Here is a 22671-nt window from a genome sequence, read left to right on the forward strand (position 1 = left end):
ACGGCGTCGACTTATACTGATATCAACCGTACCAAACAACCAATCATATTACACGTGCAGTGGGAAATCCTCCTTATTGGTCTATTTTCTCAAGATTTCTCAAGAAACCTTTTTAACTATTGTTAACTAGGTAATCTCCCACGATGAGTTAAGCTCTTGGAGAAAATAACAGAGAGTCAACATGTTTAAATTTTTAAAAAAATAGTATTTTAGGGACATCTGCTCCTGGAGAAGGGGATTCTCCACTGAAAACTGATCTCACTGCAACTTTTCACAGATTATTATTTATATTATTCATTCTTTCAATTCATTTTGAAGCAATCAATATTTCTAGTCGTATTTTCAATGTTAAGTTTTACCACACGAAAGAAAGAATATTTCATGATTCTTTTATTCTTTTATTATCAGTTATAGTATCGTCATTGTCTTCTTGGTTTCTTTTCAATCCTTTCATCTTTCGTGTTTGTAACTTCCCGTAATCCTGTCTTGTCATATGCACACGACCAGTCTTGGTTCCAAACGCATCATAATCGATGTTCTTGACTTTATTTGCCTTCAAGAGGAATGTAATACACAGCAAATTAAGGCCGGAAGGGAAATATTTTTAATCTATACGGAACGAAAAAAGTTGTGGATTCAAAAATATCCGGATAAGTGTGAACGCGGCCTTACACAAGTAAATCCAACGATTTATTTGGTATCAGAAACAAGATTTCTAATTCCAATAAATCTCCAAAACTCAAATTTTCAAAATTTTGGCCACTAAAGAATATTTGATTTTTCTAAAAATGTGCATATGATTTTCCATTTCAACTGGTTTTCATGGCAACGGCCATCCACAAATAAACCTGTATTTGTTCACCAGGTGTTTCATATTTACAGACTTCATGACAATAAGCCTGATTTCAAAGTATTTATAGTAAAATGAAATATCCCCCCAAAAACTAAAGATTTTTGTTCACAAAAACTTTCAAGAAAATGTACTTTGGTCTTGGACTTTGATTTTGAGATTTTGCCGTCTATGTGACTGAAAGGCTTCTTTCAAATCTGAAAGACTCTTTCGCACATCGCAGATAACCATATAGCTATATATAGTTGGAATAAGCAATAACTAGACACGATTCCAGATGTTTTTCTTATGTAATCAATTCATTTTTGGGTTGATGAAAGACGGGGAAAAAGCAATTATTATGTTTTGAAGTCATGTAGGGCTTACATGTAGAGTCAGGATATATGATTAAAGTGCATATCACCCTTCTGACAATATTCACATTATTGATTCTACATGGGGTGAGATGTGTAATAATACTATTCAACGTCTTACACCATGTAGAATCAATACTGTGAATATTGTCAGAAGGGTGATAGGCACTTTAACAACTTAAAATCTGCCACCCTAATGAAAAATCTAGAAGCTGAGTTCTATGTCTTCCATCATTTCAATAGCCTTGATTAGCAGAAGCAAAATCTTCTGGCAAGAAAAAAAAAGTTTGAATAAAAAATTGTGAATAACAGTCATAGTTAGTGATATATTCTTACCTTGGTTACTTTGGGTACTTTCGTTGCCTGTTTCATTAGGTCTTCTGACGCAAGTCTTGTTCTTCGCAGAGTAAGATCAAAAGCAGGTCCCATTTCCTCAAGCTCTACTCTGGGATTACGCCCTCCTGATTTCTTAAGAATAGTTCTGTTGAACAAATACTAACTGGTCAACATTCTATCACTGGGATTATCTTAAGATCTATGACACAATATTCATACCCTCCCCTCCCCCCCAACAAACACATACACACAGAGAGGGATTGAGGATTGAGAGGGGTTGGGAGGGTCTGAGGAGGGTATACTATGTAGATCTAAAAAATATCAATACCCCCCCCCCCCCCAGAAAGATTGGAATTTCCAAGGGATGAGGAGGGTCTGAGGAGGGTATATTGTGTAGTTCCAACTTTAAGGGATGCTCAATTGAATTACCTGTAACTTCTAAATAATATCTTTCCATCAACAACTGTGACTTGTATTACGTGTTCCAGCCCTTGTAACCTGACTTTCTCAATAACAGGCCCTCGGAAAAAATCTTTAATAGAAAAAAACATGAAATATTTACTACATTTTTGATATAATTTCTGGGAACTTGGTAGGTGCGAACTGCACACTGATATTTTATTTTTCACTGCTGTCAATCAAAACTAGCACGCAAGTTGATGCAAAGGAGTAGTGTAAGACAAAATTTAAACTACATCCTGTTACTAAAAATAGTTTCAACATGGCTTTTGCCACAATAAGAAGTTTCCCCCTCTTATTTATGCTCTCTTGATTTACCTATTAGCATGTTCTTGAGTCTCTTGTATTCTGTTTCACTGTCAAAAGCCTCTCCTGTAAACAACAAACATGGCTTTGTTCCCATGGTACACTTGCTGGTCTAAAAACAATAAAAACACCAGACATATGTATCAACATACATTACAAGGAATTTTACAGTAGAGTGCATAAAATATATCCGTGAAAAATTGTAAAGAAATTCCACAAATTTGCACAAATTAGTAAGTTCATTTATCAGTTAGACGACATAAAAGCGCGCGCCCATGGCGATATAGACGCACGATATAGACTCGGCTTCGCCTCGTGCCACTCTTTTGCTTGTTAATCGTTCTTTATATTTTCTCAAGTGCGTCTATATCGCCATGGGCGAGCGCTTTTATGTTGTCTAACTGATTTATAATATGACCAAAAATCTACCGTGTGACCCATGGGCAAATAGTTCATAGGCATTTCAGCCAATCAGAGTGCGCGTTATATCACCAATCTCGCTCGTGCACGTGCTATTGACGCCATCGGGTTTGAAAATTTTGAGAAAAAAGGCGAGCATCCGTTGAGATCAGCGTGCGCGAGCGTGCAGCCCATGGGGACTGATAGTTCATTGGTTTTTGGCCAATTAGAGCACGCGTAATAATCTAGTTATATTATAATAAACTGTAGACTTACAAAACTTTGCTCTAATTCAATAGAATTTTGTTAGTTAACTTTTTGATGGATATACAGTATGCACTCTAATAATGGCCTTTTACTGTTGTTTTTTTCTTAAATAATAACGACTTGTTTCTCACCTTAAAACTCTGCAGAGTTTTATACTTTTCTATTCCCAGTTCTATCATGTCTAACACATGGCCATCATAACATCTTCCTAAAATATGCATAAAATATCATCATAATGTTAGCCAGGGCTCCAAACAATGAGCATTCCCTTACATGTTTAGAAACTTATACAAATCCAGCTTCGAATATTATAATAATAGATTTTGTACAATTTTAGAATACCCCGCAAATCATATGCACATACTTAATGACCATGACTTCTATTGTTGTATGCGTCGTTCTACAAAGAGTTCCAACAACTGCATATCATTTGCGGGGTATTTTAAAATTGCTCCATAGATTCTTTAGCACTTCAAATGAGAGTCTCTATACTCTTTACAATAACAACTTTTAGACCATACAAATGCAACTTATCTAGATCTATCTATCTAGGTAAAATTAATCAGCTGTTAGAATAGTGATACAATGTGGGTCTACTCCACACTATGAGCACTCGAACCATACAAGGGGCTATTGACTGCATTGGTTGCAATTTCTGCTTCCTCTTGTTCCTATTACAACGTTGTGACAAATTTCCCCTCCCCTCCCATGGGAATGTGAGTAAAGCTGTCAATCTTACCTATAGCAAGATTGTGTAGCCGTTTCTTGGAGTGAGATCCATAGACAAACAATGATGTTCCCTACCCTCCCATGGGAATGTGAGTAAAGCTGTCAATCTTACCTATAACAAGATTGTGTGGTCGTTTCTTGGAGTGAGATCCATAGACAAACAAAGATGCATCATTTTTGACAGAAAAGAATTCCTAATGGCAAACAAATGAAATGGTTAACAAAAATCCCTACCTTCAAAAAAATCCTTCGAGAGCATTGAGGTTGTATTCTATCACCACAATGAGGTCTCACGTAATCCCTCAGTGCCCGATGACAGAATAGAATCTTAATCAAACTTCAACTCCAGGTAAGTGCTGTTTAATGATTATACTCACCAAAGAAGTTTGATCTTCAAATGGTTTTAATATATTTTTTCTGGGGGAAACGAAATTAAAAATACAACTTAAATAAAATTTAACAAATAAAAATTTAATTAATTTGCAACTAAAACTCCCTGTATTAAAGGGTGTCTTCTGTGACGTCACTCACATGTTCAGGAAATAAATATCAGTGAGATGTGCTGCAGCAGCACACATAAAAAAAACAATATTCAAATATATTTACATTAACATTTATGGCCACTGACATAAACAGTACAAAGGAAAAGCAAAAAAATTTCCTTGCACTGACATCCACAAAAGAAAATCAAAACTGGTTCAATTGGCTTTACTGGACTGTGCATTAACGCTCTGTAATTGCACTTGAAAAATTGTTTTAATACCACAGAAATTGAGTGTGTCATATATAAATGATAGGTATATACTGTACATTTTTTAATGTTTATGTTACCTTTGAAACATTACACCATTTGGTTTCTTGAGTGCACACTTTGTTGAAAAATAAATAATAATAATAAACGTAAACACTCATTGATAGACAAATAGCATTGATATTTTCCAGGGGAGGGGAGGGTCTGGGGAGGATAAATTGAGTAGTTACAGAAAATATCCATACCTCCCCCATAAAGGGGGATTAGAATTTCCAAGGGATGAGGAAGGTATGCATAAAGAGGGTATATTGTGTGTAGCTTTAGAAAATATCCATTCCTCATTCCTCAACAGGCAGGGATTGGAATTTCCAAGGTTTGGGGAGAGTATATCGCGTAGTTTTTAAGATGGGAGGGAGGATATTAATATTTTTTAGAAACACGTGCACATATACATTACAACACACGTGGGTTCACTAAGACTGTAGACCACGTCCATAAAAAGATGTCGAACTCACTAAATCTTTTAAGGCTTGTGTCACAACTTCACTGGTCTTTCCTCCACGTATAAATATTGCTGTTTTAGTGTTCTCTACGGCTTTTGGTGCTTTGCTTTCAATAACACGCTTGCCTCTTTGAGTCTTCGCTTTACTACGGACAAGACACGAAAAAACTACTTAGAAATCGGTTAGTAATTAAATTTTTCAAGCATATTAGATTAACGAAATATAAGTTAGTTGAATTTACGACTTTTTCCAGAAATACTCCGTCGAAAGGCTTTAAAATAAGTAAAAATCTTAAAGAATCGTTGTCTACTCACACTATCACTCCGTCCGCCATCTTGAAATATTGCGCAATGAACCAGGCTAACTCGGTCTAGACCAACCACAGGCAACCCACACGTTTTCCAGACACTTTATCGGAGCGAAGCGAAAAAAGATGAAAATTGCAATTGCGCAATAATCAAAAACAAAAGATATCCATGTAGGTGTATAGTATAAAAAGTGTATCTTATTTTTGTGGTAGTGGGATCTAATTTCGACAATGCTGTGCAATGCATCTTCGCGCATATTAATGTTTGTCCGTTCTTGAATCCAATCTCAAAAACTGTTGTGTAAAATAGTGCTTGGATGCTGCGCGCATTGTAATAATCTAAAATGCGCAACTAAAGACCCTGAAGCTACTGAAAAACTAACGCCCGGTTATAAGCAAACCATGGTTCCAGAAAAAAATGCCTGTCGGATATAAGTTTCATAAATCAAATACTTAGTAGATTAGAGAGCCATTAAAGTTAGGCGACATAGCGAGGTTTGAGTACGTTGTATTCGTTATTCGTTCAAATCCTTATTACTTATAATCGTTTTCTAGCCTGCGGGCCTGGCAGGCGGTCTTCAACTCTGGGGTCCAGAACACGAAATCTTGCGCTGGTTCGCGGACCGTCTTTTGAGCTAGTCCTATAGTATATAGAGTCTGGCTTCACGCAGCAGAGCTACCGTTTTCCGGCCGTTTTCATAACCAACGCAGCCCAGAACGTCTGAGCTTTTGGCTTCTGTGGATCAAAGAATACTGACTCAGCCAAAAAACTCAGACGTCTTAAGCTTGAAGTATAACTAGTTGTCTGGGTAGCGTAATTATGAAAATACTTATAAAACGCTGGCACATTTCATACTAGAATACTAGAGGAAATCTTGCTTGAAACCCATGGCTGCGTGATTTCAAGAAGTGAAGGGAACAAAGTATTATAACTTCATGTTTTTTGCCATCGTCTTCTCTGGCCAAAGGCATCAATGAATAATCCTTTTGGTAGACTATGACCTCCCGAAATACCTCTTTTCACAAAAAAATGTCAACCATAGATGAAAAGTAATCACTCAAACACTTGAATAGCCACTCTCATGGAACGACTGACCTATATATAGCTATAGAATAATCCTAGAGTCTTAATTCTCTCAATTGAAGAGGTGTTCTATACTTAGGGAATTGGTATTCAGTACGTGCCTTCAAAGTGGTTCCACAATTATTAGCTTTAATCATAATGTATTTACTATAGAAGATTAGAAGGCTTTTGGCTTGCCTATTTGTGGTGCAGCTGAGATAAAAATAGTATTCCCCAAAGTGCGCAATGATCGGAACCCCTCAGAGGCATTTCTAACGTCACAGTACAAATGCCATTTCACTGGCAAGCGGCGTTGCGCTTTTAAAGTTCGTCCAAGTTGCGCTGTTCAAGTCATAATTCTCATTGCGAAAAGATTTCCACAAAATTTCAGTTGTATGCGATAAAAGAATGGTTAATGAGAAAAGTCTGGTTAATGAACTTGACATTGAAACCGGCACCAATAAGATTTTAATTTCACTCTTAACGCTTCTGATTTTTTTTACAGTGTTCTACAAATCGTATCTTTTCCTTACCATCTTTTTATTTAAAACAAACAAATTAAAGAAATGTTTCTTTATTGAATTGAATTGGTTAGAAAGATTTTAAGCAACTTCAAAGCATAGTTTATCAACTATGTTTAAAGCATGGTAAACGTACCGTGTGTCGGCACAATTCATTGGAAGTCATTCCAACTAAAAAAAAACAAAAGGTATTGTCCAAAACTGGCTTAATTCTAGTGATAATAAGAGCCTCCTAATCTCTGTTAGCAAACAATGAACTTTGTTGACAGAGAGATAGGTTCCCATGGGAGCAAGACCACTTAGTTTGATTAAGCCAAATTGATAATTAAATAAGACTCTTATGTGTTGATTATGTTAGTTTTGATTTAGACTGCTTGGGTTGAAAGTAAACAAGAAACATGATAACGTCGAGAAGTCAGGCAAGTTTTAAAGGAACTGATGTCCACAATTTATTTTGCTCCAATACCAGAGAGCAAAAAAAACTTGAAAGCCAGATTAAGAAGATGAGTTCGACAACAAGGTTTCAGATGAACAAAATTGATCGCGAAATGTTTGAACTAAGGAAACAACTTATTGAAAATCAGAAGATTTTGGGGACTCGCAGTGATACCAAGAGACGGCAGAATATTGACTTTACAAGCGATGAAAAATTAGATTTGCGAGCAGAAACTCCGAGATTAGGAATGACGGATTGCCAGGGAAAGTTTAGAGGGACACGAAGACATTCTATATCAGATGTAGACACGACTGCTCATGAAAAAAGGCACCAGAAAATCAACTCAGCGAGATTCATCGTACGAGAACCGTCACCTTCTTCATCAGAGGATACAGAAGAAAAGAAAACAAGCTTTAATAAGCTTATGTCGTATCCTTTAACCGGGAGGAGACAGTCCATCAGTGCGTTGCCTTCCTATGACAAAGCGTTATTATGTAACAGGGGCGAAAAATCGGGTGTGCTTGGCTTTGATCAAACTCATAATCGCGGCACGGGAAAGAGCCAAGTTGAACACGAAAAAGAAAGGCATGTAACGTCTTGGAAATGGTCTAGAAGACACAGTTTACCATGTCATTCATTTACAAACGTACAGGAAAAGTTTTCTCGTAAAAATGAAGCAAAAAACCGCGAAGAAATGGCTCATTTAGCCGCGCGAACAAAATCCCACAAAAATTCCCTACACGATTCGAAATCTCTTGGAGTTCAAACTCAGCAAAGACCAAATTCAATTTTCCAGAGAAGGCATTCGACTCCAAACTATATGCTACCATTGAATCGGGAACAAAAAGATAAAATGCCTTTAGTTATGACAAGAGGTCGGGGGTCTATTAATAGATTGACTGCAAAGTTACCAACGCGAGTTGCTACTGCAAGAATTCGGGAACCTGTTGCTGGCAAAAAAGTATGCCAAACAATAGAATCAATCGAGTTGAGAAAACCTCCAACGGTGGAAGAAAACGCCGAAAAACAAACAGAAGATGAGGAAGAGAGCAACGAATCTGAGGCTCAACATAAAGAGAACAGTTCGAAAGAAGTTTCAGAAGAAAAACAAGAGAATAAAAAGGAAGAAGAAGAAGACAAAGACAAAGAACAAGAATTAGCAAGCGGTTATGGCGAAGATGAAACGAAAACTTCTCCAGATGAACTTTGTGGAATTCCAAAAATTACTTTAGAGGAAAAAATAGAAATGTTTTTCGCTGGGGCGATAGAATTAGAAGTTGCAGGCAAAATATCTGGTCATTATGCTGAAGTTCTGGAGATGTACCTGAGCCAGAAAGATGAAGATTAAACAAGCTGGAATTGCATAAAATATCGTTGTCTAAATACCTTTAAAAAACTTGTGAAATAAAATAAGAAACTCCACTCCGAAGAAACTCATTTCGCTGCATTTTTATTAGTTTGTTTTGTTTTGTATCTCTTTAATTAGTTCAGTCATGAAATCATGTTATTTTCTTAGTCATATGTTTAGTTTTCGCTAGAATTCAGAGTTAGCTCTTTATTTTTCGCTTTACTTTAAATCTTGGAGTGACCGTCTCACGGTCAAAGATCACGCAAAATTAAAACAGGCTCCAGGCAAGTTTTTTTTATTGTGTTTCAAGTCAACGTGGTGTGAGCTTAGCAATATCAAAGTCCAAGAATTCAGAGTTAGCTCTTTATTTTTCGCATTACTTTAAATATCGGAGTGACCGTCTCACGGTCAAAGATCACGCAACTCTTAAAACAGGCTCCAGGCAAGTTTTTTTATTGTGTTTCAAGTCAGCGTGCTGTGCTGTGAGCTTAGCAATATCAAAGTCCTCGTTGTGTATAGATTAAATTTTGCGACACGAAATTGCGTCAAACTGGGAATTCCATTCCAAGGCACTTTTATAAACATAATTCAAACGCTAGACGCTAGCTTAAAATAAACATTTTATACGAACACACCAGAATTGTCACTTTACTACTGATTTGTTGTTGTATACTTGCGACATTTATTCAGTGCTTGCAGATATGTCCAAATCACTTTTTACTGTGTCTGGTGGTACTTGTCCTGCCACACTGCCTGGACTAATAGATTAAACCCCTTTACTGTGTCTGGTGGTACGTGTCCTGCCACACTGCCTGGACTAATAGATTAAACCCCTTTACTGTGTCTGGTGGTACGTGTCCTGTCACATTGCCTGGACTAATAGATGAAACCCCTTTACTGTGTCTGGTGGTACTTGTCCTGCCACACTGCCTGGACTAATAGATAAAACCCCTTTACTGTGTCCTGGTGGTACGTGTCCTGCCACACTGCCTGGACTAATAGATAAAACTCCTGGTCTAATAACATTATAATGAATTCTCGCAGCATTGCACAATATCAGACTGACTGGGTTACCTGTGGTGAATACTAAATGTGAAACTAGCGGGGAGGGCCGGGGTGAAAGATGGAGATCAGTAAGAATAGAAGATAGTATTTAGTTTACGACATTGACAGACCGATCCTTCTTTATATATATATCGATGTTGTAGCTGCATCAAAGATGGCCAGCTATAGGCCGATTTCTCATCAGTTTGTTCTGGACGAAGCTCATCTGAGCTGCCCAATTTGTTTAGACTATTTTGAAGAGCCTAAGTCTCTTCCTAACTGTGCTCATAACATCTGTAAAGCTTGTATACAACGACTTGATAGAGGAACCGGAAGGATAGTCTGTCCCGAATGCAGAGTGGAATCTCTAATCCCTCAAAGTGGTGATTTTCCAACTAACTACTTATTGAAATCCCTTGTGGATGGTATTCCAGGAAGAAAGGAAAGCAAATGGCTGAATGAATCTCTATCGAAACATAAAGTAAGAATCGATACGCAAAGAAAAGAAACGCTTGAGAATTTTGATGTCCTCTCTCGGTTAATAGAAGAAGGACTGACGTCTCATGGTTTAAAGCTACGAGAACAAGTATCCAAAACTACTATAGAACTAATTGATCTTCTACGAATCCACGAAAAAAAGCTACATGAGAAAATACAACAGATATTGCTTGAAAAGACCAATGCTTGCCACGCACAGCTCGAGAAAATGCAAAGGAGCTTTTCTGATCGAAATGAAATTGTCGCAGATAAAATAGCGTATGTTGAAGAATATCTAGCCAGTTCTGACAGCCTAAAAATTGCTGAATCGAAGGACAAATTATCCGAAGACCTTGAAAATCTTTCCTTGGGATTTGAAGAAGGTCATCTAGATGAGCTTGTAAGAGAGATATTTGAGTTCAAAGATTTGAAGTTTGAAAAAGCAGAATTAGCAGATTGTGAGATACTTGTTGGGACCATTGTAGATCATTCCCGCCAAGGTAATATTCATATTGTAATAAACTTTTCCAAGAATTAAAGTTGCTGTAAGTTCTGAAATGGTTTCCTTCGTCGGCTCTTGTAAAAGCCATTTCATTGCTGGAATTTCCGCTTTTGTGATACGAAACTTGATAAACATTTTGAAATTATGAAAAAGGTAGAGTACAAACACTATAAGTGTGTAACATAAATACCACTAAATACTGCTAAATTATGCTAATCCTATTGTTTTCTATTGTTTAATTAGCACTATTTACTACTAAATAGCGCAAAGTGTTGCACACTTTTAGTGTTTGTACTCTATTAATCAAGTGCTAATTAATATAGTACTATCCAATCAATGAAAAATCTGGAATAATTTTATTTGAAAAATAGAAAAAATGATTTTGTATGATTGTACAATTCCCCCCCCCCCCCCCCCCCCCAGTTTTACATGTTACTAAGAAAACAGGAACCTGATTTTCAAGTCAAAATAGTCATAAACATGTCTTCTTTATTGTAACAGAAGTATTGCAGAGAGGGCAACACTGCAAGTCAAGTACGAAGATATTTCTCCAGAACCTCACAAAGCTTGTAGATGTTAAGTCTCTGTGTGGTTTGTTTTCTCCTTTCGGGAAGGTTCACTGTTGTGAAATAGCTGTCAACGACAGCGGGGAACCACTAGGGAGTGGTATGGTGCATTTTGAACAAGAAAAAAGTGTCACCACAAGCATAAAGAAGATGGACGGTGTCTTAATGGATGACATGAAACTGTAAGTTAGAAAAAAATGAGCAAAAATGTACAGCTGAGGGGAGGGGTGGGGTCATGAAATTTTGTATCCTCAAGTAGGGGAGGGGAGAGGAACTGGTAGTTTATGTCAGGAAGGAAGTGTTTTGGTATCTACTCAATGTAACCAAAAAGACCAAAAAAAATGGAGAAAACCCTTGAAGCACTGGAGAGAACAGCATTGAAGCAACACCAAGTTCGGGTATCAAACTTGCATCACATTGTTGACAGATGATTATTTGCACAGATAACCATACTTCCCTGCCCATGTATAAATCTTTTTACATCAATTTCAGATCTGTTGGAAGATGCATATCGAATGATAAGTATCAGAGTAAATTATCAAAAAATCTCAACACAAACTATGTCTACGTATATTATCCTGGAGATGATCTTACAGAGGGACACTTGAGAAGTTTATGTGGTAGTAATGACAAGATTTTGAGCATCGAATTGTTGACTGATGGTGATGGTAAATCCAGTCTTGGATTTGTTGGCTTTTGGAGTAACAAAGATGCTTCACAGGTAGATCTTTGGAGTTAATTATAATATATGTAACAGTGAAAATGGCTTAAGCTTACCCCCCCCCCCCCCCCACCCAGGTGACATTAATGGTTTCATTATTTGAATATCGAAATTCTTATTCTTTCAGAGCTTACGAAGACTCAAGAATTAAAAATAATAAGCAATTTAAAACTCTAATTGTGATTGGATTATTCCATATAAGGAACACCATAATCCAATCAGAATTCAGTTTTCAATTGATTATTATCTCAAATCCTGAGTCTTCTTGTTCTTGGAAAGAATAATAAATTCAAATATTTGAATAATGAGACCATTAATGGGGCCCAGGAGGCTAAGCTTGAGCTGTTTTGACTGTCAAAGTCACACTTGTTTACACACAACATAAAAGCTGGTATATGGGAAGTAAATTGTGAAGTAGACACTGTCTAAACATGTTACTTTTTTGACTCCTTTTTTGACTCCTTTTTTGACTCCTTTTTTGACTCCTTTTTTGACTCCTTTTTTTGACTCCTTTTTTGACTCTTTCATTGATTAGACTGCGTTCATAACGTATGGCAGAGGGGAAGGGGAGGGGGCAGGTGAAATTGAGGGGGGATAGGGAAAATTTTGGTAGGAAAAAGGGGGGATGGGCAAATTTTTATCATAAAAATGGGGGGGGGGGATGCACGATTTTTGGAAGAAGCTACAAGCCTTGCTTAGGGGGACTGTATTTTTTGCATGACTTTAGGGGGGGGGGGGGGTGTTAAGAATTATTCTGGACATTTCAAATTTTCACCTGCCCCCCACCTGCCATACATTATGAACGCAGCCTTAGAATATTCTGGATTTATGGCAAAATATGAAATTTACTTTCTAGGCCATTGAATTTCTGAATGGGAAACTTATCGATGACAAAATTTGTATAGCAAGACAAGTAAAAAAGAAAGAAAAAATATTAGCTGATGCTCTGTCAGATACTAGAAAAAAGAAGGCAAGAAAATCTGCACTCCCAAGACCATCTATTTCTACAGTGTATGTTTCTAACATGGATGCCGTTGTTAACGAAGAAATCCTGACAGAGGAGTTTTCCGCTTATGGAGCAGTCCATGGTGTTAAAATCATCAGGAATGCAAATGGAAGGTCAAGAGGTATGATGATCATAATGTTAATGATGCTGCTGATGAAATGATGAATGGGATGATGATGGTGAAGGTACTGCAATGATGATGCCATGATGATGATGTTGTTGGTGATAATAATGATAATGGTCTGCAACAATGATGGTGATGATGCATGATGTGCTTTTATTAAAAATTATCATCATCATTATCATCATGACATTGTTTACCGAGAGCAGGGTTTGTGCTACTCCTTGAACTCCTTGAAAACTCCTTGAATTTAATTAACTTTTTCAAGGGCACTTGAAAAGCTCTTGAATTTTACGATTTTAGCAAAACTCCTTGAAAACTGCTTGCATGGTTCTGAAATAGATCTAGTCATAGAAATAGACCATGTGCAACCACCGTGTAAAACCTTGGCATAGTTAGCTGAACATACTCCTTGAAAATTCATTTTGGGTCCTTGATTACTCCTTGAATATCCTTGAATTTTAAGTGGTTACCTCAGCACAAACCCTGTGAGAGTAACTGAAGTATCGAGGAATTTACTAGCATCTAAGTTTCTCTTCAAGGTTGTGGTTTTTTGTACTTCACATCAGAAGAAGATGCCATATTTGCAGCCGCTATGATGAATGGCAAATGGCTGGTCTCTAGAAACCTGGTAGTTTTGTATGTGGGGAAGACAAAAGGCAAACATCTATTGATCAAGAACTTGGAAGACTCAATAGATGGGGCTTTCCTTAGGAAAGAGTTCTCAGCTTTTGGAGATGTGAATGAAGTAAAGATTATGAGGAACCATGATAATTCAATAAAAGGTAATGACATAAAGGCTTGTCCTGAGTTGTGTAAATCAAACGTCAAAATGACCATCTAACATTAAAACTAACTAAATGTATGCACTGCTCGATACAAAATCACAAGCAAAACAGGCAAAAGATTGCTGTCATTCAAATATTATAAAATTGGTAGAGGCTAAGGTAAATTTACCTATTGCAACTGTGGTATTGATCGGCAAAAAGAAATGAAATCAGCTGGAGTAATAAACTCCGACCTTTGAAAATTTGGCTGAAATAATGAAAAATGAAGGAAATATGTGCAGAGACAGAAAACTTCATTAGGAATCGAACCCATGACCTTCCATGTACGAATATAGACATCTTAAATTATAGCTATTTGGGAAGCTTGGGTTGCACAGCGATGAGAGTGCTCACCTCTCATCAATGTGACCCAAGTTTGAGTCCTGCTGGGTTCGGTTTTGTATGTGAGTAGAGTTGTTCGTTGATTCTCTCCTGTGCTTCGAGTGTTTTCCAGGTTCTCCGGTTTTGCTCCCTCACAAAAATCAACTCCTAAATTCTAATTCAATCACGATACGAGGGCCACAGGTTTGTTAGCCACTGGCTATTAAGTACTACCCTTGTGAAAAAAAGGACAGTTTATTTGTCTGGGTAACTGGGTAACTGGGTAACTAGGTATCAATATAAATTAAAGGATTTACTGAACTTTGACTTTTTTTAACTGAATTTTTAAAATAATTTTTCAATAGGTTTTGTAACATTTACTACTCCTGAGGAAGCTGCAATCGCAGCTGCAGAAATGAACAAGAACATATTGTTGACAAAGCAGCTGTCTGTAGTGGTACTACAATCAAAAGAGGAACGACAGGCACAACTAAAGGTGGAGTTTTCTGGAAACCAGTGAGCAAAGGAAGCTTCGACTTAAAGTTTTGTAAACAAATCAGCTATAGGAAAATCTTAAATGCCTGAATTAAAAATACAGAGTTTTTAGTTTAGGAAGTGGTGAGTCTCCAAGGATGGAGGCTCCTTCAAACCTACAAATGTTATTGCTACCCTTCAAAACAGCCTCTGTACTGATCAAAGTCAGGGTACACCTAATAGCTAATGTGTGTTAACCTAGTGTGTAAGGTTTTGTAGATGGAGGAAAAGTGCAGAACCCTGAAAAATAATCCTTGAATCAAGGGAGAGACCTAACAAACTCTTACAAGATGTGATATTGAGTCTGGGAATCAAACCTGAGATCCCAGAGGTGAGTGCACCCTTGATTCCCTAATCAGCTCGGAGAAGGAAGAGGGTGAAAAAGAGCAGAAGAAAAAAGAGACAAGGAGTAAGCTGACGAAAATATTAAGCCTTATTTTCTAAACAAAATCAGCTTTTAATTGTTTATGTTTTACCAAGATGCTGTACATTAACTAACAACAGTTTTCATCATATTAATGACTCACAAAAAATACCAGAATTAAGTATCATATTGTTGCTACTTATCTACACCCAGCGAGCCGTGAAATAAGACCCAGTATGTCATCCCGTGATGCCTCAGTTAGACGTATAATTAGAGGATTGGATTCAGATGGAGAGAAGTGTACATCCATAAGACAAGAGATCTGACTAAGTTTCTTTTGGAATTGAACTGTTTGCTGAAATTATAAAAATGATCATCAGTGTTAGTAGGACGTTTGTGGGTTTATAATTATACTACTAGCTAACAGTGTCCCAACACCCTATGCATGCTGATTTGTGCCTGGGGTAGAATTCTTTACTACTACCTGGAACGTAGTTTTTAGTGGAGGCTCATGTGAAGGGTCGGGGAGAATGCCCCAAGTCGTTGCATACCAAGCCTGAATTGCACTTTGGATGATGTAAATTGCCCTATTTTACTAAGAAGTCACTGCTTGTTTATGTGGGGGATAGAATTGTCAAATCCAATAGAAAATTCATCAAAATTTGCTCCTAGCAAAACAGTTTAATCTAAAATGGCCTGGTTTTCAGATATAATGTGTTAATATGTACTAAAAAATATTCTGAGGGTTTGCTGGCTATTCTACTTCTCTTCGTTGATTGATACGGGTTTTAGAACAATTTTCTGTGAATTTGCGTTGATTTGACCCCTTCTGACGACCATGATCCTTTGCATTTAAACAATGCATTGTTTTGATGTGATGTCATAGTGAAATAGGGCAATTCGAAATCAGTGAAAGGTCACAACAATATGAAAATTGTCCTAAACTTTGTCTGCATGTTTTTCTGGCATAATTTCTTGTGTGCTGACATCATTTACATATGAATATAATACATTTCAAGCTTGGTATGCAACAAGCAACCATCACCAACCTTTTTTAAAATAGCTTTGTAAATAACATACCTGTTGTAGAGCTTGGCATTTGATTGGATCACGATTCTTTTTTGCTTCAATCATGGTATACTAAGGAAGAAGCAGCCCAGAATTAATCATGTTAAGTCAGAATTAAGTAGTGCTTGTCTGGTAGCGGCCTTTTCTGCCCTCCTGACTTGTGGAAAGAAAGGGAAAAAATAACCTCTGCCCACTGGGAATAACTGCCCAGAGGCGTTTTCTGCGGTCTATTGACAGCTGTATGTAAAATAAGTCATATATAATATATATAAATAATGCCGGCCACATGGTATCATAATCTTATAATAAATTATGTGAGTTCACTCCAAAAATTAAGATTTTTATTAAGAATATATTTTTTGCATAAAGAAAAGGAAAAATTTGGGAACATTTCTTTATATCATTTTATAGTTTTATAGGAAGTTTTATACTGATAGTTTTGTAGAAATTTATGTAAAATTGATTATTTTATGAATGAAACTTAATTATCATAAATAAAAAAAATAAACAGTTTTTCACAAATGAAGACTTGGCATTAGGGCTCTTTGATGCAGGCTGTACATGAAATAACTCACCTGAAATGATTCTAATGGAGTGCCGAGTAGCTCTGTCAACACCTGTTTAAATGAGAAATGTTTACTTTGAGTTTTCAGAAACAGTGATGATGATGGTGATGATGATGATGATGATGATGATGATGATGGTGGTGGTGATGGTGGTGATGGTTGATGGTGATGATGTTGATGGTGATGATGATGATGATGGTGATGATGATGGTGGTGGTGATGGTGGTGATGGTTGATGGTGATGATGTTGATGTTGATGGTGATGATGATGATAGTGATGATGATGGTGATGATGATGATGGTTGATGATGATGGTGGTGGTGATGATGGTGGTGATGATGATGGTGATGATGGTTGATGGTGTTGATGATGGTGATGATGGTTGATGGTGTTGATGATGGTGATGATGATGATGGTGTTGATGATGGTGTTAATGATGATGGTTGATGATGATGATGGTGATGATGTTGGTGATGATGATAAAAGATGATAATGAGATGATGGTGGCTAATTGTAATGTGATAAAGATGCTGGTGATGATAGCTGATGGTGGTGATTGTTATGATAATGATGATGATGGTGGAGATTATGATGATAGTTACCATCGTAATGATAAATTTTTTTACTAAGATCCATTCATTACCTCCTCTCCTAATGCCGCATCAATACTCGCTGATCCATCATTGACTTTAACAATCACCTTCCATCTCTGACTTACATCAGACACTTGACTGTGAGAAACTAACGTGGAGATATATCCCTGCAAGACATACAGTATCAAGAACCCACAGTCAAACCTTATTTATATTTAAGATGATAGACTCCAAATCTAGCGAATGAGTTGGTGGGCGAGGTATAAGTGCAAACATGACGCCTATAAACGCCTTGGTCATGGGTTTGATCCCTTGGTGGCCTGCCACTGGCCAAATGACAGGACAAATTTCAGGTTTGCCAGGCGAAAATAAGGATGCACTGTCAAATGAATAATAAAATGACATGCAAAATTTACTGGGATGACCTTTTACCATGCTCCTTTACTATGGCAGTGAATCCAGGGATCAAACCCATGACCAAGGTGTTTATAGGCGTCATTTTCTATGGATTCTTTGATTTTTCTCCCCCTAAAAATCAACTTTCATACTCCAATTCTATCATGTAATGAAGAAATAGAAAACATGCATGCGTGCAGTCATAAAACATGCTGGGGTTGGCAGAACAGGAGAGAAGTGTTAGGAGTAGCACTTCGACACTTCTCAAATGTTCTGCCAATCCCCAAGTGCTTTATTACTCCACATGGCACAGCAAGCAAGTTTTTTTATTTCTTTTATGAAATACAATTTGCAGGAATGAGGAAATTGGAAGCTGTGGGTGTGTGTGCTGTGTACTTTGATGAAGCACGTGCTCCCAACCAATCAGAAAAAGAGAATTAGAACAGTTATTTTATAATGACAGATTTGTTAGCCACTAGCTTTTAAGTCGTACCCTTCAAGGAAAAGAAAACCAGGGGACAATTTCTTTCTTCACGACTATATAAATAAAAATCCTCCATCATGTACCTTAATTCTAAAGGTCCTTTCTTCAAAAAATGGCTGATCTTTAAGAACCTGTGACAGGTAGGTAAATGGCAGTAAAGTCTCTGGTTCTTCACTGGTTTCTGCCACTGGAATATCTTTGTCTTCCTCCTCAACCAGGTCAACAACTTCAATGCGTTCCTTCTTCACAAATGTGTAGGATGAAGGTTGCAGTACGTTGAATTGTATTGTATTTTGATGTGGAAATTGGGTTGACTTTTTCATCCCAAATTTTCCAATAGGTTTTTTTCCCATATTATTTCCCATTTCACTTCTTATTTCACACTCCATAGAAGATGTACTCTCTCTATTGGCAGCATCATCAAATGCAAAGCTGTCATTATCAATTAACATTTCATCCCTCCTTTCAGTTTTAACCTTTATTGATAACGAACTCGTACTCTTTGGGCCGACAAGGTCCACAACTTCACTATTTCTTTCTTTTTTCTTGATTCCACTTGACGACAATTTTTTGTTTTCAAAATTTATAGTTGATTGATGAAAATTTGTATTCAGTTTTTTTAGCCCAAATTTTCCAGTTGATTTGTTTGATTGAGCTGTTGTCTTCTCAGATTCATTAAGAAAATCTATTTCATCCTTTATAACACTCCTTCCACTACGTTCTGTTGCATCATTTCTTCTCTCAGTAAAACCACAAGCCGTAGAAGTAATTTTCTTTGTCTCAGGTCTACTCATTGCTGTTTTCAATTTTTTGGCCATCGGCAGACAGTTTTTCTCAGTTGTACTTCGTTTTTCAATATTCTCAGTTTTGACAGCCTCTCTAGACTTCTTATGTCCAGAATCTATCTTAGAAAAAGCAACTCTTGACTGATCCAGATCAAAATCATCAAGATCAAAATCATTGTCCATAAAATCCTCCTCCAAAAATTCATTCTTTGTGTGAGAAGAATTAATTCTTTGATCAGGTTTACTGTTAGACTTGTGGTCATTGTTTTGTATGACTTCCTGTTCAATTTGGTCGATCTGATCAAGATCGAAATTCTCATCAATATTGTCATCGAAGACATTGTCTATGACTTCTTGTTCAATCTGGTCAATCTGATCAAGATCAAAATTCTCATCAAAATTGTCATTGAAGGCATTGTTTTCTATGACTTCTTTTTCAATCTGCTCAATCAGATCAAGATCAAAATTCTCATCTCCATTATCATCAAAGAGATCGTCACCATCAAACATATCTTCAACATCATTGTTATTACCGTTTCTCATCCCTCTGTTACTGCATGACGAGAAAGGTCTTTTGTTGGAATTATTTCGCACACCAGTTAATTTTCCTCTTGATGAGTGATTAATCTTTTCTCTTTGACCTGAGTTGGAAGATCTTCTTTTGTCTCCAGATCGTAGCATAGACCCACTTTTAGATACATAGGGCTGCTGGTATGCATTATTGTTGGATCTGAACTGGCTTTGGCCACGCATGTTATTACCATTGACATCTGTATGCAAGAAGGACTGAGTGTTTTCTCGGTCGTCAGTCTCTTCTTTGATATTACTAGAACACGTTGGCAGCTCAGGAGCAGCTTGGCCACTAAAACAAACACAGAGTATTATCAAAAATATCTGCTATTAATGATTGTAAATCAGACTTAATCAATACCTGAAGTTTGACAGTTAGGGTATCAATGGTACAGTTTAAATAAATAATGGGATCTTATATAGTGCATTTCACACACAATGCGCTTTAGTTTAGCAGTAATACATTTGCCTCTAACGTCTGGGAACTTATATTTGAGTTAAGTTAGTTTGGTCTCTCCCTTGATTCGAGGGTCTTTCTTTGGTTTCTCTGATTTACCTCCGTATGCTAAACCTAGCTAAGAAGCTTAACTTCCAATAGACCTGTGCTTCACTGACCAGGAAACAATGGTCAAGTTGAGGTTGAACTTGATGAATAATTGAATCAAGTTTAGTCTCAACTTCAAACCATTGTTTCGTGGTCATCCGAGCAAATTCTGGAAAAGTTTATTCAATCTGTGAGTTGGCCATGTTGGCCATTATTATCGTTATTATTATCGTTATTATCATCATCATTATCATTATCATTCACTATGTCCTGACATTGATCACCCAAGATGACGGTTCCTAATAATGTTACATGGAAGCTAGATTTGATAATTAAAGATATAATTAAGCACACTCCTTACATGGCATTATGCAAAACTTTCCACATTGGGTTTGTCTCCATTAGTTCCTCCACTGAACCTCCAAGGATGTGAACATTTTTTGATGCCAGTAATAATACCCCAAGCCGACATGAAACAGGCCCCTGGATCTGCACCTGAAGGGGAAGTAGAGAATAGCAAGATTTTATGATGTTGATGTTGAATACTGATGTCGATGATAACTACTGATGATGATGATGATAACTACTGATGATAATGATAACTACTGATGATGATGATAACTACTGATGATGATAATGATAACTACTGATGATGATGATGAGAACTACTGATGATGATGATGAGAACTAGTGGTAATCATGGTGTTGGTGGTGATAACTAGTGGTGATGATAACTGATGATGATGATGATGATGATGATAATAATACCTATTGGGGATGATGTTGTTGATGATAACTAGACTGATGATGGTCGGTGGTATTGGTGATGGTAGTGGTGATATGATGTAATGATGGTAATGATGAATATGATGATGACATTGATAATGATGATGATAATAGGTGATAATACATAGCCATGCTAGTATATATTTAAAAGAAGAAATCAAAGATTATACCTACCTTTGTTCCAGGTGCTGTAGACTGGTTTAAACAGGGAATTGATTGATATTCCATTGCCTGGATACTCTTAGACCCGTCAGTCATGTGAAGGAACAACATACGACTAGGCTTGATCTTTGGCTCCCACTAAGAGTCAAAGCACCCAACAATTGGAATTAACAACTACCACAGAACCAGTTATAGTATGTGGCTGACTTGTGACAGTATGGACTGAGGGGGGGGGGGGGGGCATAGCCATGATATCTCTTTTTATTTAGGGGAGGGGATCAAATTAGTTTTAGCTCAGCAACACCTTGTTTTTGGCTTAATGCTAGTGGCTAAAATGACCAGCAAGTGATTTCTTATAAATGTATTCTAATGAGGTGCCATGAATAGTACAATGTATAAATATATAGGCATGTAGACTTTTATTCTTACATTGTTGCTTGTGTTCTCTTTTTGGTTTTCCAGATCATCTTGGCCTTTTACTTTCTGTATCTGAGAATAGGCAGACTGGCCAACATCCATTAAGGAATTTATCTGCAAAGTATATTTCAGTGCTTTCTTATTGGGGGGTAAATTATGTGGGTTGATAAAACTCTTCTCCATGTTGGAGGTATCTTGCTCCATATTGTAGGTAACATCTTTAGGTGTGACTGGTGCTAGATGGACAGTGGACTGTGGCACAATTGCCATGGTCACTTCTCCCAACTAGCGCTGGTTAGGTGAGACCACTCCTCACACTCTGGTACTCAACCCAAAGTTATCACTATGATGAGTTTTAACGGGATTATATATTATCAAATCATAATACTTCACATAACTTTTCATGAAGTTTTTTGTTATCTCATGCTGGCAGCCATGTTGGATGACAACATGAATCTCATTTCCCAGAGGAATTGAATTGCTCCTCATGAAAGACGACTGATTTTTCCTGGTCATCTAACATGGTTGCTAATACATCTTGCCTCACCCTAGCATGCATATATAGCATTAACTATTATTAGCCCTGGCATTTGTATTGTGGAACTGTCTTAGGGGACATATTTCCAAGATGGTGTGTCAAAAACAGAATGCCAATTAAAATAGCGCTAAAATAGTTATTTTAACAACTTGTTTCATTCAAGTCTAGTTGGCTGCAAGCTTACCTGAAGTGTGTGCTTTCCTTGTAAAGTTGAAGCATTTTTTCCTGTGCCCAGAGTTGGAAGAGTTCCAAGACTTATCTCTTGAAAATCAGCCATGAGCAGCTGCTCATATACCAGGTTATTCAGCTGAGTTTGAGAAGAAAATCCTCCCTAGAATACCAACGAGAGAATTCTGTGAGAATCGCCCATACAAACGACCGTCTGTCCCACTTCCCCCCACCTGAAACGGAGACCTTTTTTAAAACATCAAAATAAATCAATAACCCAAGAATGAGCCATACCCTATGTTCCTGCTTCAAGAACTCAATACAAGCGTCCAGCCATTCTTTCCTTACGTTTACATAACATTTTTCTTTCAACCATTTCAAGCACTGCTCCTCACTGTATGCCGCCATTTTGAAATTCCCTCTTCAAAATTTACCACAGGTAACCCAAACCCTATAACAAAATGCTATTAAGAAACAAAAGTT

The 22671-nt window shown here is 37.1% G+C and overlaps 3 protein-coding genes across 3 annotated transcripts; 1 reads left to right on the forward strand and 2 right to left on the reverse strand.

Annotated features, from left to right (window-relative positions):
* Positions 1-163: 163 nt before the first annotated feature.
* LOC116302335 (ribosome production factor 2 homolog) lies at positions 164-5289 on the reverse strand. The gene is made up of 10 exons (XM_089037384.1): positions 5268-5289; positions 4966-5098; positions 4531-4568; positions 4077-4116; positions 3812-3893; positions 3102-3178; positions 2317-2416; positions 1969-2071; positions 1540-1684; positions 164-553 (listed from the first exon to the last, which is right to left on the reverse strand). Exons 1-10 carry the CDS (start codon positions 5285-5287, stop codon positions 380-382), a joined length of 912 nt encoding a protein of 303 aa, XP_088893510.1. The 5' UTR covers positions 5288-5289; the 3' UTR covers positions 164-379.
* A 4437-nt stretch (positions 5290-9726) lies between these two features.
* Positions 9727-14733, forward strand: LOC116302310 (polyadenylate-binding protein 1-like). Its single transcript, XM_031711590.2, has 6 exons — positions 9727-10649; positions 11153-11399; positions 11710-11938; positions 12795-13065; positions 13608-13850; positions 14579-14733. The coding sequence occupies exons 1-6, from the start codon at positions 9848-9850 to the stop codon at positions 14731-14733; spliced, it is 1947 nt and encodes a 648-aa protein (XP_031567450.2). The 5' UTR covers positions 9727-9847.
* A 577-nt stretch (positions 14734-15310) lies between these two features.
* Positions 15311-22621, reverse strand: LOC116302309 (uncharacterized). Its single transcript, XM_031711589.2, has 10 exons — positions 22483-22621; positions 22205-22351; positions 21495-21596; positions 21078-21203; positions 20479-20612; positions 18302-19865; positions 17389-17505; positions 16755-16796; positions 16192-16251; positions 15311-15466 (listed from the first exon to the last, which is right to left on the reverse strand). Exons 1-10 carry the CDS (start codon positions 22594-22596, stop codon positions 15311-15313), a joined length of 2562 nt encoding a protein of 853 aa, XP_031567449.2. The 5' UTR covers positions 22597-22621.
* Between the last annotated feature and the right edge of the window lie 50 nt (positions 22622-22671).

Source organism: Actinia tenebrosa, unplaced genomic scaffold (assembly GCF_029948245.1).
Source record: "Actinia tenebrosa isolate PJP-AT-01 unplaced genomic scaffold, QUT_ActTen_1.0 PGA_scaffold5__44_contigs__length_20552954, whole genome shotgun sequence".
Taxonomy (NCBI): domain Eukaryota; kingdom Metazoa; phylum Cnidaria; class Anthozoa; order Actiniaria; family Actiniidae; genus Actinia; species Actinia tenebrosa.

Bases quoted from the DNA above. Each gene is read 5' to 3' on its own strand.
- LOC116302335 (XM_089037384.1), bottom strand. From the start codon at position 5,287: ATGGCGGACGGAGTGATAGT. The intron at 5,099-5,267 runs GTGAGTAGACAA...TCTTGTCCGTAG, and splicing joins ATGGCGGACGGAGTGATAGT to TAAAGCGAAGACTCAAAGAG. The intron at 1,685-1,968 runs GTAATTCAATTG...TTTGTTCAACAG, and splicing joins ATATTATTTAGAAGTTACAG to AACTATTCTTAAGAAATCAG.
- LOC116302310 (XM_031711590.2), top strand. From the start codon at position 9,848: ATGGCCAGCTATAGGCCGATTTCTCATCAGTTTGTTCTGGACGAAGCT. The intron at 10,650-11,152 runs GTAATATTCATA...TTATTGTAACAG, and splicing joins TGTAGATCATTCCCGCCAAG to AAGTATTGCAGAGAGGGCAA. The intron at 11,400-11,709 runs GTAAGTTAGAAA...CATCAATTTCAG, and splicing joins TTAATGGATGACATGAAACT to ATCTGTTGGAAGATGCATAT.
- LOC116302309 (XM_031711589.2), bottom strand. From the start codon at position 22,596: ATGGCGGCATACAGTGAGGAGCAGTGCTTGAAATGGTTGAAAGAAAAA. The intron at 22,352-22,482 runs GTATGGCTCATT...TTGGTATTCTAG, and splicing joins TCTTGAAGCAGGAACATAGG to GGAGGATTTTCTTCTCAAAC. The intron at 16,252-16,754 runs GTGAGTTATTTC...CTTCTTCCTTAG, and splicing joins CTCCATTAGAATCATTTCAG to TATACCATGATTGAAGCAAA.